The sequence below is a fragment of the Pezoporus occidentalis genome, unplaced genomic scaffold (genome assembly GCF_034315485.1).
Source record: "Pezoporus occidentalis ecotype Australia unplaced genomic scaffold, CSIRO_AGI_Poc_V1 ctg18, whole genome shotgun sequence".
Taxonomy (NCBI): Eukaryota; Metazoa; Chordata; class Aves; order Psittaciformes; family Psittacidae; genus Pezoporus; species Pezoporus occidentalis.
This window is the reverse complement of record NW_026913640.1, coordinates 6,284,940-6,303,161: the sequence shown is the minus strand read 5'-3', so window position 1 is coordinate 6,303,161 and position 18,222 is coordinate 6,284,940. Positions and strand designations below refer to the sequence as shown.

Here is an 18,222-nt window from a genome sequence, read left to right as displayed (position 1 = left end):
AGCTGCCTTATAAGCTCCACTGTGTCACCGCTTCCTCATTGCCCCCGGTTTCTCATTATCTTCTTGCCTTACAATCACATGAACAGGGTGGAGGGTTTGATGCCATGGCGACCTTCTCTGCATGCCTGAGAACAGCCAGAACTCAGCACCACAAATGCATGGTAACACAAACTTGCCAGTATACATTGTTAAAGCAGTGAGACCTAACTTTCACCTTAACTGACAGGCAGGAATGTCACAGATGACCAAATCATCCCACGCATTTTAAAACACAAGCCTGAGAAGTGCAGAATGAGTCCAGGAGGTGAATCTCTCATGCAACATCTGATGCTGGAACATCTGATGCAAGAGAAGTGTGTGAACCTGCCAACACGTATACGTTTCAGCTTCCAAATCAACACAACAAATACAGGAGAGCCCAAGTTTATCTGTGAGGTTTCTTGTAGAGAGTACGGTGTTGAGACCAAGATGCGTTCCTGTGACACAGAAACCTGGCTGGTAAGCACCAGCTCCCTTTGCCAAGCCACAGTCAGGAGCAGGTGAACATGTTGATGAAGTTGAGCTCAGCAAGGGCAACAGGTACAGTTCCACAGGAGCTGAAGTGTTACTTCGAGAAGGGAGAAAAATGTGCTTAGTGGGAGCTGCTAGAACAAGCCAAGAACTTCACTGTGGGAAAGCTCCTAACCGGGAGCTGAAAGTCAACCGAGTTAAACGAAAATGCCCGTGAGAAGATGTAGATTATGCTGCAGTGTCAAGAAGAGGAAAGAACACAGTGAATTATTGGGTCATCTGCATCTTAGTAAAAGGTAACTGTGAAGATTTACAAGGCGGGGGAGAGAAGGACAGAACAAACTTGTGTCAATCCGCAATCTGAACACTAGGATTTGCTACTCTTTTTATGGGAACAGACTGACCAAGGCCCAGCCACAAATACTGAGATCTCCAAACTCTAATAATTGGAATTTTCAGAACCCCATTTTGGATAGTATAGGAAATGTTGAACTTCATTCTAAGTAACAAATGGGATTCAAAGACTTTTGTATCCAATTATCTGTTTTTTGGTCATCTGTACTTCTAATACATTTGTTTACAAAATGTCACAGGAATACAGGTAACAGAAGCAAATACCAAATGGAACCACTGCGATTTAATTGGTCCTGTTAACACAATTTCTGGGGAAAGCTGAGGAACAAATCACACGTCCCTCCAATGGAGGGCAAATACTTGTCAATTCCCACACAGCAGGACAGGAATGTAGCGTGGGAGACTTGATGTTCCTTATCCAATGGCCTATGATTTCTATGGAATTCTCTCACTGTCCTTTTGGATATCCCCCCTCAGAAGGTCAGTTACAAGTACCCTGCCACACAGGATCTTGTCTTGAACCATGTGAAATTGTGCTCTTACAGTTGGTTACACAGCAAAATCCCATGTGAATAGAAGGCATGGGGAATCAATCGCCCTTCACCTCCCTTGCATTAGACTGGCAGCTGAGCAGGATTCCAAGTAGTTAGTTAAAAGATGCAGTACAAATAGAAATCCCCTACAGTAAGGATTTAAGTTAAAAATTGACCTTGACAGAACAATGCTGCAAGGCAGCAGTGAGCCAAAAGCCAGTTTCTCGAAGTGTGCCACTGAATGAGGCAGCTTTCAAATACAAAGGAAAACCATCAGGAGAAAGGAAGTAGCAGAAGGCACCCATGTATTTAGATAACGTTAACATCAGAGGCTAACAGAAGTAACAGAAAATATAATGTAAAAAACCCAAGCCAGGTCTGATAACCACATTTTAATCTCACCACTCTAATACACCTAAGGAGGCACTCAAGAAAGGTGTCAATGATTTCTGCAATAATTAGCAGTCCAAATCACATCAGAAGAGATCTTAATCATACCCTTAAACTCATCTACATCTTGCAAGAGAATTTCTTAGAACTACCTTTAAGAATAAAAAGAAGCACTTCTGTGGAACTTCTAACACAAGTTCCTCAACTTGCAGACATCCAATAGCTTCACACAGGATTTTATTATTTGCCTTCAAGGGTGCCACAAGCAGACGTTTTAACACAAGCACAGGCCACCTATAGGCAGGGAAAGCCAGTAGGACTTTTCCACTTCAGGTATTCTTTCTGCTGCTTGCAATATACACACTGTATAGTTCTGCCTTTCTCCAAGGCACACTGCTCAGAAGAGGAGCTTTGGAACACCCAGATTACTTCCAGAAGCCCCAAGAGCGCTTTGTCTTGCGTTTTTACCTACCATAACAGAAAACACACAACGTGGAAGCACACATACACAACTGGGGAAAAAAGAAGAAAGAATAAAAACTGAGGCCAAACATCAAGAATGATAAATTCTCTTACTCATTTAGAGCATAAGGCTCAACAGTAATTCACACAAAGCCTCAATTATTTACTTTGCAACTTTATTTCTTTATAAGTTATTGGTATAAAGATTAATATCTAATTATACAGTAAACTGGGGACTTTAAGGGAAGCTTATTGTCTTTTTTAGTGTCTTTTGCCATTTGGTCCTCTGACATGTTTTAAGAGGACGACTATTATATGTGTACCTTAAATTCCTGTACAAAACCACTTCAAGCCTTTGTTTTGTTTTTCTGAGTAGGATGTACAAATCATGCATATTGTGGACAATATCACGGTCAAGGAAATATTTCCTTCCTTAAACTAAGGCAGTTAAAACCCCATTAATATCAATTGAGTCATTTGGAAGAGTAAAAAGGCTTCCTCGGTGCTCATTTATTCTTTGAGCAAGTATCATGTTCAGTAAGACACACCTTGAATTATCGTTGCTTTGACTGCTGTCTGCATTGAAAAGACAGAGATTGTCAAAGACAGCATTTACCTATGTACATTTTATAATGTCACTAACCCATCCGCTTTTGCATATGAACTCATCAACATTAAGCATTGTGTAAAACCACATGCAAAAATTGCCATATTATTTTTTTTTAAATTAGAACCAAATTGGCAAGTTTTTGGAAAGGATATTTCAACGTTAAAAAAAATATAGTCTATTCAAATGAGCACTTCAAGTAACTTAAATATCTTTAGCAAACATGTCCAGCAAGAAACTCTCTGTAAAAGAAATTGTTCTTAGAACAAAAAGCTAATGAATGGCTATTTAGACACTAATTTTTCAACACAGTGGTGGGTCTGTGTGAAACAATTTGTAATCTAAATAAAGTGAGTCCCTTACACTGTTAAAAAAACATACATTAAGCAGGACTGATTAACTATTGCATTTCTGTATTTACAAAAGTGCTTAGCATAACAAAATTACCTAAAAAAATATAAACTTTACCAGTATCATTTGGTTCTATGTGTACTCCTAGATCTGCATTTGGAGAAAAATAGTATTTACATTGCTAGATTAGACAAGTTTCCTATTCTTTTTAAAGAAACTTAACAAAACTCCCCACACAAATGGACCCCTATGTAAGTCAACTCATTCCACCTGGCTCATCACAAATAGAGCAGAAGCAAATCCTTGAGTACTGAGCAGTACAAGTCATTCTAACCATTGTCTGTGGCACTAGACCCCAACACAGGCTGCCGACAGATTGGGCAAGTAGAGTTTTCAGAAAGCCAGCGATCAATACAATGAATATGAAACTCATGCATACAAGGTAACTGCCTTAGCTTATTCCCTGTTACATACTCATTAATGCAAACACTACATGTTTTACTTATTTCATTTTCAGTGTGAATATCCCCATAGTTTCGTGTGGAAAGATTGTCAATCTGCTCTTTGGTTAAACCTCTTAAATGATCATCATCATCTTCTTCGTTCAGCAAGAAGAAGTGGGCAAGCCGGAGTATGGGCAGCGTTCCATTTTCCACCAGGTTGTTTGCATCCTGGGACTGCCTGTTATCTTGGGTTTCATTATTGTGACCATAGCGTTGAGTATCATCACTCTGTCCATTTGCTCCCCTGCTGCCTTCTACTGTGCGCCCATTTCTAGGTGAAACCTCACTTGAATCACTGCTATTGTTTGCTGAACTTGAGTTGCTCTGCTCTGAATGTACATCCGGTAAGTGATGACCACCTCTTTGCACTTCTGAGTTAGATTCTGTTTCCATTAATGAACTCAGTTCTCCAAAGCCTGTCATAATTTGTCTAAGGATTGATCGCAGAGCCACTGAGGAAGGCTCACCAAGCCCCGTTTCCGAGATCCGTCGGAGAGGTATCCGTATAGTGCTAACATAGGTGCGAATACCCGCACGTTCTGACCGTGAGATCGTGCGCCGAAATCCCCCGCTGTCACTTTCAAAGGTAACTGTGTTTTCTGCCATTCCTACTCTAGAACGAGTTCTACTGGCAATACTGTCCCGATCTCGGTTTTCTCCAGGACGAATTCTTCTCACCTGAAGATCTAATGTAATTGTTGGATGCCTTCTAACAGCAGCTACTGGCCTACTAGATTCCTCCTCTTCCAAAGTTATTCCCAAGGATGGGGCTACGCTGGAAGGCTGAGAAGTCTGACTACTACCTCTTGCTGGTTCTTCGGCAGGCTGTGAAGAAGACTGAGCTGTTTGTCTTCTGCTTCTGCTGGCTTGCTGTGCATTTCTATCCTGCCTCTGCCCATGTTCCTCAGAACGAGCAGTATCACTTTGCCTTTGCAATGGAGAGCGGCTTCGACTACTTAAAGTAGACCTCAGCCGCAGAATTTCTAGTCTTTGGTTTGCACTCATCCGAACATTAGTTCTAGCTCTACCCCTTGTGACTCCTGCAGATGTACCTCTTCCTGGTGTTTCTCTTTGTTCACCAGCAGCTGCAGAATTACTAGGTGTAGTATTTGATTGGGAAAGGCCTGCCAACTCTCTTGTTCTACTCCTGAGCCTCCCTGAGACTGGATCAGAGACTGCTTCAGAGCTTTGTGCCACAGAGCTTCTTACAGACCTGGTCCTTGAAGTGCTTGAAGCCTCACTGTTTGCCTCTCTTGTGGTCCTGCTCCTTGTTCGTGTGGGTATTGGGCTGACAGGTCTTTGATATCTTCTTTCCAAATACATTCTGCTAGTATCTATACCCATATAGGCCTCACCAGCAGTTTCAAAACTGTTATGATCATGATTTATGTTGATTTCAAGACTAAATCGGAACTCCCCACTGTTTGGATTTGTTCGACTCACAGCTCTCCAGGTCTGGTTCCCACTCTGACCACTGCGAGTGGCATTGCCTGTGCGACGAAATGTGTTCAGCCATTCAAGCAGAGAGTCACCATTTGAGTTTTCTCCAAGAACATCAGAATCTGAGAAAAACAAAGAACGGCAAATATTCATACAACTGTGTGGTCGGCACACTACAATGCACTCCAAATTCTCTATGCTTGCTGGGCCCCAACTTCAGAAACAATACAGGAGCAGGACAACTACCTTGCCACGCTAGCATCACTTTGCTGAAAACATGCTCTATGTAAAAATGTAAGCAAAACTCATCGGTTCAAACTAGAACTTTTGTCTTGCCAGCAGATAACACAGAGAAATGAATGCACCCAAATGGCCTCTTCTGGCAACAGAAAATTAGTTGCATTTGTCCAATATCTGTCTCTGGCTTAAACTATCAATTTGAAGGCATTCTGGTCAATTAATTTCAATAAAGCAAGGAAGATTATGACAGATTTTGTGTTCTTACTGAAAATATTATAAAAAAAGTTGTTTTCTATAAGCAGTGGAATAAATGATGCACGGTCTTGACAGATTTCCTCCTTTTGTGCATATACAGTCTTTTCCTACAATACCCACAGATCTGTTCCCAAATCTCTTCCAACTACAAGCTCAAGAACAGCTAAAATTGTGGTTAGTGCTACCTGTGTGTATAGAATAAGTCAACAGTGATGATCACAGTGAAGGTTTTCCCTTGATGGGATCAGATTAAGGTCTCTGTCTTCCGCCATGTCCCTGCTTTCATGAAACCTGCAAGGACTTTGGTATCTTTACTTCAGAGTTGCCTATTGCTCTCCTAAATCTGACTAGAATTGGCCAAATGATTAAGCCAACATGGCTGGGGAAGAGAAGACAGACAGTGCACATAACACAAGCCATTAAAACAAACAGGAATGAAACAACAACAAAACAGTGGAGAAACTAAATGTTTGCCAATTAACTTCTTCTCTAATACATGATGAAACCTCTTAAGAATTAGAATAAATTATTTTTCTGCTACTAAGTTTACTAGCAAGGGGAAACAGGAAAAGAGGAGAAAATAATTTGTGGTGGACATGAATCAGATTTCATTAAGTATTTCAAGTTTGTTTTCATGTCATTAGGAAATCTCTCTTACTTTTTCGAATAATCCAGAGAGGTACAATGAGAAAATAAAACTCAAAATAGCTGCTACTGAAATCCATCAGTATTTCTACAAAATACCTGTACAGAACAGTAGCTGGGTATCACATACTACGTATATCTAATATATATGAATTAAGAATGTTTACCTCCAACAGTTCTACCTTCACCTTCTCTGTTATCCATATCACTCTGTGATGCCAGACGCTCCTTAGCTCCCTCCAAGCGCTGCTGCAATTCTTCTGCTGTTATTTCCCCTGCAATAGTTTACATTTTGACAATGCTATTAGATAAGATATTATTATTGGCTTAACGCAGCTGTGCAGAAATAACAGTAATTTCTATCTTGAACAGAAATCTTCAGGAACAAGGTAAAATTAATGAAAACAAAAAGAAAACAGCACTAGTGTGAGACTGTAACGCAGGTACACAGAGGAAGCAGGTACTGGGGTGGAAGTAAAAATGATGCTGAGTGTGTATCAAGAGCATGCCAACTTTCAGTAACAACTCAGAGGCCTCCAAAATTGCCACATACCAGCAGATACACTTTAGTGTACCAGATGTTAATTATTTGTGTTTGGATTATTACCTTTATACAGAGATGTTGCATTTGAAAGAGTTATATTTTTATCCCAGCTTTAGTATGTGTTTAAGCGGTTCATTTTTACTGAGTGTCATTAATTTTGAATGGAAATGGAGGGGCGGTTTCCTTTTTACAGAGCCACTGAAGGCAAGCTACTGAAGTCATACAACCACATGCAGTGCCTGACAGCAGTAGGGTTACTTCCCATTACATGTTTTCTACTGAAGGTACCCATGCCTTACCAGGAGTGCCAAGCAGGTTGCGGTCTCTCATTAACCTGTAGTCTTCCTCATTGAGTTCATTAATGAACTGGTAATAGGCCTCCTCCCTACTGAGGCGCTCCAGCTGCCGCTGCCTCTCATCTTCTCCATGACGATGCTCCTGTGAAGATGCCTGCTCATTGCCATTTCCTGCGCGGTGCCGAGAGCGATCCATAATGATAATGCCAGGCTGTCCTGAACAAAACCAGGAGGTTAGACAGCAAAGTAATTACAGTAAGTATTTACCTAATTTACAGTAAAATGTTCCCAGCATTTCCAATGAAATTAGTTTATTAATAGCTAAAGATGACTGGGGTGAAGCTCCATGCTATTTGCCAAGTCAACAGTGTAGTTTATTATACCATTATTTTGCTTCTAGCTTGCTGAAAAATAGAGAGATGTCCCCTTTGCTCACTGAAAGCCCATACCAGTTGGTACAGCAACTTTAAAATAAAAAAAAAGACAGATTTTTTACTTTTTTTTTTTTTTTGCTAAATAAGGATATTTTAGAAATTTAAAGGAATAACATAAAATCTATTTTCCTTCTCCCAAGTAAAATACAACAGAAGGGTGGAGTATTTTAAAAGCAAAAATGTCACTGAAAACATCATTCTCAAATAACTGGACTGTAATTACCCAGCACAGACTTCTGACGACCACAACTATTGCCATCTTCCACTTGGAACATTTAGGCATTTACTCATACGCAGGTAAGACTACATTAGTATCTCTGTCAGCACTACCCCTCACAGAGCATGAAGCCTACAGACTCCTTTTTTGGGGGAACTGACTCTTTCAACATTCTTACCTTGTTTATTTTCATTGCACTCTGTAATCCAAGGATTAGCTAGCAAAGGGATACCTATCTCCAGAAAACTGGTGTAAAAGAGAAAGGGCTATACTTCACCCATAGTTCTTCCTCACTTTCCAAATACTGGGACAACCCTATTAGAAGGTATTAATAACCATCCAGTGTCAGAAAGAGGCATCATCTTTGTTCATTTTTGTGCCATTTGCACCTCTCTGAGGTTAGGACTCAATTCTGGGCCTATCAGCTCTCAGACCACTCCCCAACTTTTCTGTTTTCTAAACAAAACCTGTTATTCAATGTTCAATGTGAAAGAAGAAAAAGCAAAGCATCACCCTTTCAATGGGGTTTCCTGCTTAACAAAACCCATCTGTAACGCCTGCTGAGTTGAAACCTGACAAAGAGAGGTCACTTCTTTAAAGAGGAGATGACCAGGCCAGAAAAAAAGAACGTAACAACCAACCAAAAAAAACCCAAACCAACCAAAATGCCAACCATATGGCACCATTCCGCCTGTGTATGGAGAGGAAATTATTGGATAAGTACTTTCGTTTGGGGGGGGGGGGGGTGGTGCAATTCACAAACAGATCAAAGTCACCTCAAGTATGAATTATGGCAAAACACAGCACAGCATTCTCAGCACACTCCTGATCAGTAATTAAATCTTGACAGAAAAGGTCATGAGACAACAAACAGATCAACCAACTATTAGACATACATTCAATAAAGAACAAACCTTTATCAATGCTGCCAACAGATACGAAGAACCACAAAACATATTTGCCAACAGCAGAAGCTGGCATACATTTAATATACCTCTCACGTTCTTTGTGGGATCCATTCTGATGCATCCTTGGTCTTCTCATTTTCCACCCTGTACACTATTTCTCCCCACCCCAGGTAACTGCAGTTCTAAACACCTCTTCCCAATCAACTCATCTGCCTCCAAGGTCCAATACTGCATTTTGATTTAATACTTCCCTCCCAGCTCTTTAATTCACTTAACCTAAACCCAATCTGAGTATGCAGATTTGCATACCTTCAAGATGTTTTCTGTTCCTATAATACTTGTGGGGGTTTGAAATTTAGTGTTGCCCTCATGGCTCAGCCTTGCAAGCTGTAGGTAATTCCTGACTTCCATCTCCCACAAGAGCTACGTTCAAATCAGGTCACTTCTCAGATCACATTTCTAAACACAGATTTCTCAGCCAGCTCTTTGCCCTACTACCCTGCTTTCCTCAAAAGAAATGCAGTTGTGTCCCCCTCCCCAAACACAGAGAACTATTATCACCCTGATGACTCTGGTCACTTGACTACTATCATGAAAAAGTCCAACCCACACTGCACTGAAGATTAAAGTGCCTCTATTCTAAATGACTTACAACTTGACACAGGTAAAGCAGGGAGGAGAAAGAGAACAGATAAAATTCATTTAGTTTCACATAAGGTTGCTACTTGGATGAAAGCCTTAAAACAACTTGTGTGTTACTGTCTGCCTGACAATGACAATCGTAAGTTAACAGACTTGCTGGGTACGTCACTATGCCGCTGCACAGAAAAAAAGTGACATGTAAATTCCTAACATGAAGAGTCCATCACATGCAGTTCCCCCTCAATCACAATTTAAACTCCTGTTCAAAAGAGAGGTTCTTTGGTTTTCATTTCTCATCCACAGAAAGTCTGGAAATGTCTTCTTCAGATTTTGTGGGTGGTAGAAAAAAATTGCTCGTTTGTTGACAACTGTACAGTAGGATGATTAGTCACACTCTTTAAATGACTCACTCAGAAGCAGTAAGAAGCGTGAAGTGTTCAGTTTTCCCATCTGTTTAACATAACTGCACGATGACAACTACTATCCATATTTATCAAATGCCATCAAAACTAAGTATTTTGGCACTTAGAATGTTTCAGGGTAGTGAAAGTTGAAAGATATTAACTGCATCAAATTGAAGTACTTTGGCACATAAAGCACTTGAGAGTATTGAAAAGCTGATGGGTATTAACTACCAAGATGTAAAGACCTGAAATTGAAATCCAGTTATGACTCAGGATTGCCCTTCTTTTGCAAAGCAACAGGGGTCACATGCCAATTTATCTACATTTTTCAAGAATTTTCAACCAAAACTAACTCCTTTAGCTCTTAATTCACAGTTACTCTGGCCCATTCTTGAAGATTTACGTTGATTTTTATCCATGTGATGTATATATATACACACCTTCGGCTTTTATGCTTTGGCTTCGTTCCACGAATTACTACCCCAATTCAATTAAGTACTCGAACTGAAAAACTACCACCTGACTGCAAGCAAGATGACTACAGTTTGGACGAGGAAGGCTCCCCGCGCGCCAGGGCTGTTTAGCATTTCTGTCACATGCAGCCTCCAACCAAGATGATCTCACCGAAATAAATAAATAAATAAATAACCCAGACCCAGAGAACCCCCAGAGCCTGGGGAAGAGGGGAGGAGGGGGAAGGAGTCACGTACAAATGCAAAACCAAACGGTCGTTATCAAAGAGCCCGCCGGACACCCACAGCGCCCCAACCCCACGGAGCCGCCCGCCCGCCCGCCCCCCCTCGGCCCTCCCCAAGGCCAGCAGCCGGACCTACAGCTCCCAGCCGCGAACCGAGCTCACGCTCGGTGGCGCAAGGCTTCGGGCCGAGCTCCGCGCCGCGGAGTGGGGCCGGGTGCTGCGGGATGCGCCGGGGGGCAGCGAGCCCCGGTCCGGCCTGGCCGCCCTCAACTGCGCCTGTTGCCAGCTGCCGGGGGAGCGGAGGGTAACGGAGCGACTGACACCGCTCCCGTCCAATCAGCTGGCCAGCCGGCGGCCAGCGACCAATCACAGCAGGGCAGGGCAGGGCAGCCCATGTCCTCCCGCTTCTCCTCCCCAGGCTCCCCGGTCGGGCCCCGCCACTAACCGCCACCGGCCGGATCGACTCGCTCCAGCGTTGCCAGCGCTCCCGCCTGCCCCGCGCGGCATCACCCGCGGCATCACCCGCGGCGACAGAGCAGGGTGGGGACCATGCCACCGCCTGCGCTGGGCGAAGGGGTGTCTGCCGAGAGCGCAGCCGGGGACACCCGAGAGCCCGTCCCTGCCTGCTGACCGCGGCGCAGCCCCGCTCCGTTCCGCGCTCCCCGCCCGCCCCTCCCGGCAGGAGGGCCCGCCGCCTACACCGGAACGGCACCGACCCCTGCGTGCGAGCGGCGCGCTCCAGCCCCGATTGCGGTCCGGGCGGCTGCCGGCAACCGCCAGCGCAGGTTCCGACCGCGCGGCACGGCCCCGCCGCGAGCACCGCCCCTCCCGCGCATGCGCGCGGCGGCGGGGCGGGGCGGGGCGGGGCGTGGGGCGAGGGGGTCAACGGTCGCGGGTCGCGCAGGCCCAGGCCGAGGCGCAGGGGTGTCTGAGCGAGCTTGGTGCCGTGGGGAGCATGGAGGCTGCCGGCGGTCCGCGGTTCTCTACAGCCACAGCTCCCGCTCATCCTGCCCGGCGGAAGCCGCCATCCTCGGCTGCTCCTGCCGCGGGCTGCCCGCCAGTGTCCGCTCTCGCTGTACGCACTCTCCCGGTGTATGTTCTCACTAAGGGTTTGGTTTGTTTCGCCTAACCTGCCGTTCTCCACATCCTTTCTTCCTTTCAAACGCGGAATGGGAGTCGTTTCAGGCCCGGGTGAGAAACTAAGGATAAGGATATTGTTTATTAAGATATATGTTAAGCCTAATGTAAAGGGTAGGCAACAAAGAATATGAAATCGCTTACTCAAACAATCGCAGGACACAGCTTGTGCAAGATAAGATAACAGCAATCGCTTACACAAACTAAACCAAGTACCGCTTATGTAAACATAGCAGATGTTGACTAAAGATAACTGTAGGATGTTCCCAGAACTGGCAGAAATAAAACAAGCAACTCCATATAAGGACATAGGAGTAGAAGGTCAACTATAGAATGAAGGAGGAAGACTTCTTGCTTCAGCCTCAACGACCACCAGTGACCCCCTGGCAACAGCTGAAGCATGCGCAGAGTACCTCCACTATTTCATGGGAACGGAAATAAAGATGTATAAAAAGGAACTGTTTGAACTGCTCAGTACGGCAGTTGGCGGAGTACAGACTCCCCTGTCGTCCAGCGCTGTCTTTGCTTATATTCTACTTGCTATAATTAATAAAAATTTTAATTGGATAATGATCCGTTGTGGTCTCAATTTATAACAATTTCTGGTGCCGTGACTCGGATAAGGAACGGTGGGCTTTGGTCCTCCGGGGAGGCGCCCCGCGACATTTCGCGGCCCCGCGACCAACAGCTCACCCCAACCTTACCGACGAACCTAAATTCTAGAATAATAAGCAAAGGAGAAACCGGTAAAATCCCATAAAAATTCTGTGCACGGGAGTCCGGACGAAGACGCAGGATGCGTAAGTATATTGCGAAATTGTTCGCAGGTTTGCCGTTCGGGCGGGATTGGGTTTCCTGGAATATAACGAGTGAGAGGTTCGATATACTGAACCAAGCGAGTGTGGACTCTTAAGTACTGCGTTTTCCATCTCCCGCGAGGGACTGGGCCAGGAACAAGAGGAGTGAGTGAGTGTATGTTTGTGGATATTCCAGAAGATGGGGGCGAAGGGCAGCAAGCCTTCGACTCCCATGGGTAGGGTACCCATTGTACCTAAGAATACCCCTCTGGCATATATCTTAGACAATTGGAGATATTTCCCTGGAACCCTAGGGAAAGATAAGCAAAAAAATAATAGAATATTATACTAAGATATGGGGAGGGAAGAAGATTTCTAAAAATGTCTTTTGGCCAGTCTATGGGTCAGAAGAAGATTGGGTAAGACAGCAATTAAACCTCTGGGTTAATAATAAAAAATCCCTTAACCCGGAGGAGAGTGAGAGCAGAAGGAGTGCTGGAGAGGCTGCTGTGCCCTGTGGGATGCTCACGCTCTGTAGGAGCAGTGCCTGCAGTAGGGCTTGTCTTGGAGTTGCTTGTCTTGCTCAGGGCTTGCGTGTCCTCAAAGCCTCCTGGAGTGGCTGTGCTGCAAGGGGCATATAAAGAAGAATTGCAGACAAAAGATCAGGGATGAGGAAATGTTGAAAACGGAATAGGAGAGTCAGGGGCTCTATATCTTAGGGGACCGGAGTCATCATGAGCCCTTGATAAAATTAAGAATAGGTCCCCATAAACAAGAGTTCACCTTTTTAGTAGACACTGGGGCTGAAAAATCAACTATTAAGCAAATACCTGAGGGATGTAAAGTTTCCCCTGAAAAAGTACAAGTAACTGGGGCAAAAGGAAAACCCTTTAAAGTAAGCAAAATCAAAAATGTGATATTTGAAACTAAAAATAAATTTGGAATGGGTGAACTCTTGCTCGTCCCCAAAGCAGAATTTAATCTGCTAGGATGAGATTTAATTGTTGAATTGCAATTAGAAATTAAAGTGAAAAATCAAGAGCTGACAGTGTCTACTTATCCTTTGACTGTGGATGATCAAAAACAAATTAACCCCGATGTCTGGTACTCTCCGGACACAATTAGTAGACTGGAAATTCCACCGATTAAAATCCAAATTTCCGAACCCCACATACCTGTGAGGGTAAAACAATATCCTATATCTCTAGAAGGACGGAGAGGATTAAAGCCAGAAATTGATCGATTGTTAGCACAAGGAATCTTAGAGCCTTGTATGTCACCCTTTAACACCCCCATTTTGTCTATAAAGAAACCAAATGGGAAATATCGGCTCGTACATGATTTAAGGGAAATAAACAAAAGAACTATTACCCGGTTCCCTGTAGTAACAAATCCATACACACTACTAAACAAACTAGGACCCCATAACTCCTGGTATAGTGTGGTTGATTTAAAGGATGCCTTTTGGGCCTGTCCACTGGCAGAAGAATGCCGTGATTATTTTGCCTTTGAATGGGAAGACATAGAGACAGGCCATAGACAGCAATTGAGATGGACCGTGCTTCCCCAAGGGTTTACTGAGTCCCCTAATCTGTTTGGACAGGCCCTGGAAGAGCTCTTAAAAGAATACCAGGTACAAACGGGGAACGTGCTGTTACAGTATGTAGATGATCTGCTCATAGCAGGGAATAATAAGGAGGATGTAAGAAAAGAAAGCATTCGACTTCTAAACTTTCTTGCACAAAAGAATTTACGGGTATCACGAGAAAAATTACAATTTGTGGAGGAAAAAGTGAAATATTTGGGACATTATTTGTTTAACGGCCAGAAGATATTGGATCCGGAGCGCATTAAAAGAATTTTGGAATTACCTATGCCTGTCACTAAGAGGCAAATTCGGCAGGCATTAGGGCTATTTGGGTATTGTAGGCAATCGATAGAAAACTATAGCTTTAAAGTTAAATTCTTATATGAACAACTGTCTAAAGACAAAATACCCAAGTGGACCCCTCAGGATCAAGAGCAGTTTGTCAGTCTCAAAAGAGAGCTAAGTCAAGCACCAGTTTTAAGCCTACCAGATTTAAAGCGGCCATTCCGTTTATTTGTTAACATATATGAAGGAACAGCATTCGGAGTATTAACTCAGGAATGGGCCGGACAGAAGAAACCGGTGGCATACCTATCAAAGTTGTTGGACCCTGTGAGCAGGGGTTGGCTGAGTTGTTTACAAATCATTGTTGCTGCTGCCTTATTACTTGAGGAAACAAATCGCATTACCTTTAATGGAGAGGTTGTCTTATATGCGCCTCATAACATCAGGGGGGTGTTACAACAAAAAGCAGAAAAATGGCTTACAGATAGCCGATTATTAAAATATGAGGGAATACTTATAGAATCCCCTAAACTATCTTTGAAAACTATTGGAGCAGTTAACCTTGCTGAATTTTTATACCCAGGAGAAGGTAATGAACTATTGCACAATTGTTTTCAAACAATTGAACAACAGACACGCATTAGGCCAGATTTAGAAAAAGAAGAATTACAATGTGGAGAAGTATTATTTATAGATGGGTCATCACGAATAGTGGAAGAAACAGCTGTCCGGACTGCTGAGCGTGGATGGACTCATGCCAGTCGCATTAAAGGCCCAGTGACAAAACCCCACTGGAAAATAATCAGTACTCCAGGTGACACCAAAATAACTCTGAAAAGATAACGCAATGATAGAAACTTTGATTATTTTGACGCATTACCTTTTGGTATAAAGTGTGTACTGCTGTTTATATTTACTATAATTACTTCTCTTTTTGTCTATTATATATGGAAGCGTACAAAGTATGTTAAAGGAAATTGCTAAACTTATGCAACCACACAATAGTGAATATAGAAGATATGCTGATGTAAATAATATATATACTCTAGATATACGAATTAGGTGTAATAATTTGAACTGCAATTGTTATCCATTTGTTTGTTTTAGGTGTAAGGTATGCCAGGATAAATGGTGGACACACTGTGAATATGAATACCCTCCAATAGGAGTTTACACACAGTGTGAGAAAATCCAAAGAACTCTTACTGAGTGGAAATTAAAACAATTAGAGTCTAAACGAGAAATTATTCGAAAACCCCATGAGTGGTGGAAGATTTTTACCAAAGGAGTAAAACCTCAATATTATTGTTACCACTCTAACGAACCAGTCCCCTTTGTAACTGAGATTTTGGTTATAAAGTGCAGAAGGGAAGTATTAACCGTGCCTTGCTTTGCCCCATTAGTTAAAGCTGCAAAGTGGGAAGCCTATGTGAATAGGCAGAAAGCCAGAAACAGCTGTCCTCCTGAAGAATTCCCTTGCTGCCGAGAAGATGGTACACCCCGTGGCTCGAAGCAACCGAGTCGACGGGCGAGGCAGAAGAGGAACAAACTGTGGAGAAAAGAACCAGAACAATGGGACGCAAAAGCAGCAACGGCTGAACTTCCCCAGGACTGGTAAAAATATACTTAAATTGACAAAATTGACAAACACCCTTTTTCCTGGTATACCGTTAGTCTTGATATTGATAATAACCCAGGCAAAAGGGGAAAATCCACATGAACCATTTAAGTGGGAACTAATATCTTGGGAAGGAACGAGAACAATAGCCACTTTTAGCGTCCCAGGGCCACCTGAATTCATAGTGGAACTTTGTGATTTAGTACCAATACCTCGTGAAAAAGGGCCTCCATTTTATATATGCCTGACCTCTGGACCAACTTACTATAATTATCCCGGACAATACTATTGTGGGTATTGGGGATGTGAGACAATAGCCTCAGACTGGTCAGTAAAGACTCCTGATAAACATGGACACCTAACGGATGTGTACCTGAAGGCACAGGTATAGATCTTACAGGTCTATGTGATTATTGTGAGTGTGTCATACCGCGTAGAAACTATATCTGTGATTGTAAAAAAATACCTTGTGAATGTTGTGATAAATGTTTAGAGTGTGGAGAGAAACTAGCTTACAATGAAAGTAGCATCTAATAAACAATAGGATAAAAAGAAAAAGGGGGAATTGTGAGAAACTAAGGATAAGGATATTGTTTATTAAGATATATGTTAAGCCTAATGTAAAGGGTAGGCAACAAAGAATATGAAATCGCTTACTCAAACAATCGCAGGACACAGCTTGTGCAAGATAAGATAACAGCAATCGCTTACACAAACTAAACCAAGTACCGCTTATGTAAACATAGCAGATGTTGACTAAAGATAACTGTAGGATGTTCCCAGAACTGGCAGAAATAAAACAAGCAACTCCATATAAGGACATAGGAGTAGAAGGTCAACTATAGAATGATGGAGGAAGACTTCTTGCTTCAGCCTCAACGACCACCAGTGACCCCCTGGCAACAGCTGAAGCATGCGCAGAGTACCTCCACTATTTCATGGGAACGGAAATAAAGATGTATAAAAAGGAACTGTTTGAACTGCTCAGTACGGCAGTTGGCGGAGTACAGACTCCCCTGTCGTCCAGCGCTGTCTTTGCTTATATTCTACTTGCTATAATTAATAAAAATTTTAATTGGATAATGATCCGTTGTGGTCTCAATTTATAACAGTAAATAACACTACACAGAGGGTTCCACAGTTCATTGCTTCTCAGCTACAGAACCTCAATATCTTTAACCTCATAACATTACTGACCAATGCTGTGTTTTACCAAATGAGCATAAGGTTTCAGTTACTCATTTGGTACTTTATAATGAATTATATAAGGAATAAAATTTTTCACAGTGAGAACAATCACATGCACGGGAATAATCTCCCCAGGAAGTGGTGGATTCACCAAAGTTGGACACTTAGTATTCAGCTGGACAGGGTGTTGGAACATTGTGTCTAGACTGTGTTTTTGCCAATAAAGGTTGGACAAGATGATCCTTGAGGTCCTTTCCAACCTGGTGTTCTGTGATTCCATTTTCTAAAACAAACCGTTGGTTGCTCAGAGCCACCAGCAAAACTTGTGTTTCAAGCTGTGATTTTAGTCATTTCAATTTGCAGAGCTAAGTTTTTCACACTCGATGCAAACCCTTCTGCATATTTCACACATGCCACTTGCTGATCACATTCACAAACTTTCTTCTGTAAGTTGCTCTGCAGATGGAGTCAACACGTGGCAGAAGCTAACAGGCTGTGACAGAGGAGTGCGTTCCACATAAACTATTGGAATCAGCAAAACACAATTTAATGAGAAGGATGCTTTAACTATGTAAAAGCACCTTATCCCTAGAATATCCAAACTGCTCATATTGTGTTCAAACATGCTTGCAGACATAAACAAAGTCTGGGTGATTTTTATGCAACTGGTCTTCTTGCAAAGGCAAACCCTCACTAATGAGTGAAGTCGTATGAAGAGCTCAGGACCAGTGTCCACTAAGGTACCTCCACTCTCCACCTCAGCTATGCTCCCGAAGATTGCTCTGTTCTGCCTGAGAAAAAGAGTTTATACAAGTGTTACATTCAGGTTCCATTATAGTTTACACTCCTTTTGTGCTGGGATGTGGCTTCCATGAGACAAATTGCCAGCTGGGATACATAATTAGCACTGGGGCCACACCAGGGACTACTTCCTGCTCATTGTATTCAGAAAATGGAAGCCTCATCATTATTCATGTTCCTTGCCACAGTATGAATAATTAGCATTGTATTATGATTTTGTTTGCCTGGAGTAATAAAAATACGTCCTTCCTGAAGATCAATTTTACTTTCACAATAAAGATCATAGTATATAAAGTAGTTCCTGGATCCTTTAAAATATCAGTTTCTTCCCACAATTATTTTTGTGTTCTCTTTCAAATCTTTTCCTGTCATAGTC

The 18,222-nt window shown here is 42.7% G+C and overlaps 1 protein-coding gene across 8 annotated transcripts; it reads right to left on the bottom strand.

The window, feature by feature from the left end:
* Positions 1-2,408: 2,408 nt before the first annotated feature.
* RNF6 (ring finger protein 6) lies at positions 2,409-11,275 on the bottom strand. 8 transcript variants are annotated; one of them, XM_062615160.1, is made up of 4 exons: positions 11,149-11,275; positions 7,134-7,346; positions 6,458-6,565; positions 2,409-5,272 (listed from the first exon to the last, which is right to left on the bottom strand). In XM_062615160.1, the coding sequence occupies exons 2-4, from the start codon at positions 7,324-7,326 to the stop codon at positions 3,537-3,539; spliced, it is 2,037 nt and encodes a 678-aa protein (XP_062471144.1). In that variant the 5' UTR covers positions 7,327-7,346; positions 11,149-11,275; the 3' UTR covers positions 2,409-3,536. The 8 variants fall into 8 exon arrangements, with proteins under 8 accessions (XP_062471144.1, XP_062471141.1, XP_062471147.1 ...); XM_062615157.1 differs by having other exon boundaries at positions 7,134-7,341; positions 11,149-11,244; XM_062615163.1 differs by lacking the exon at positions 11,149-11,275 and adding an exon at positions 10,176-10,736.
* Positions 11,276-18,222: the final 6,947 nt, after the last annotated feature.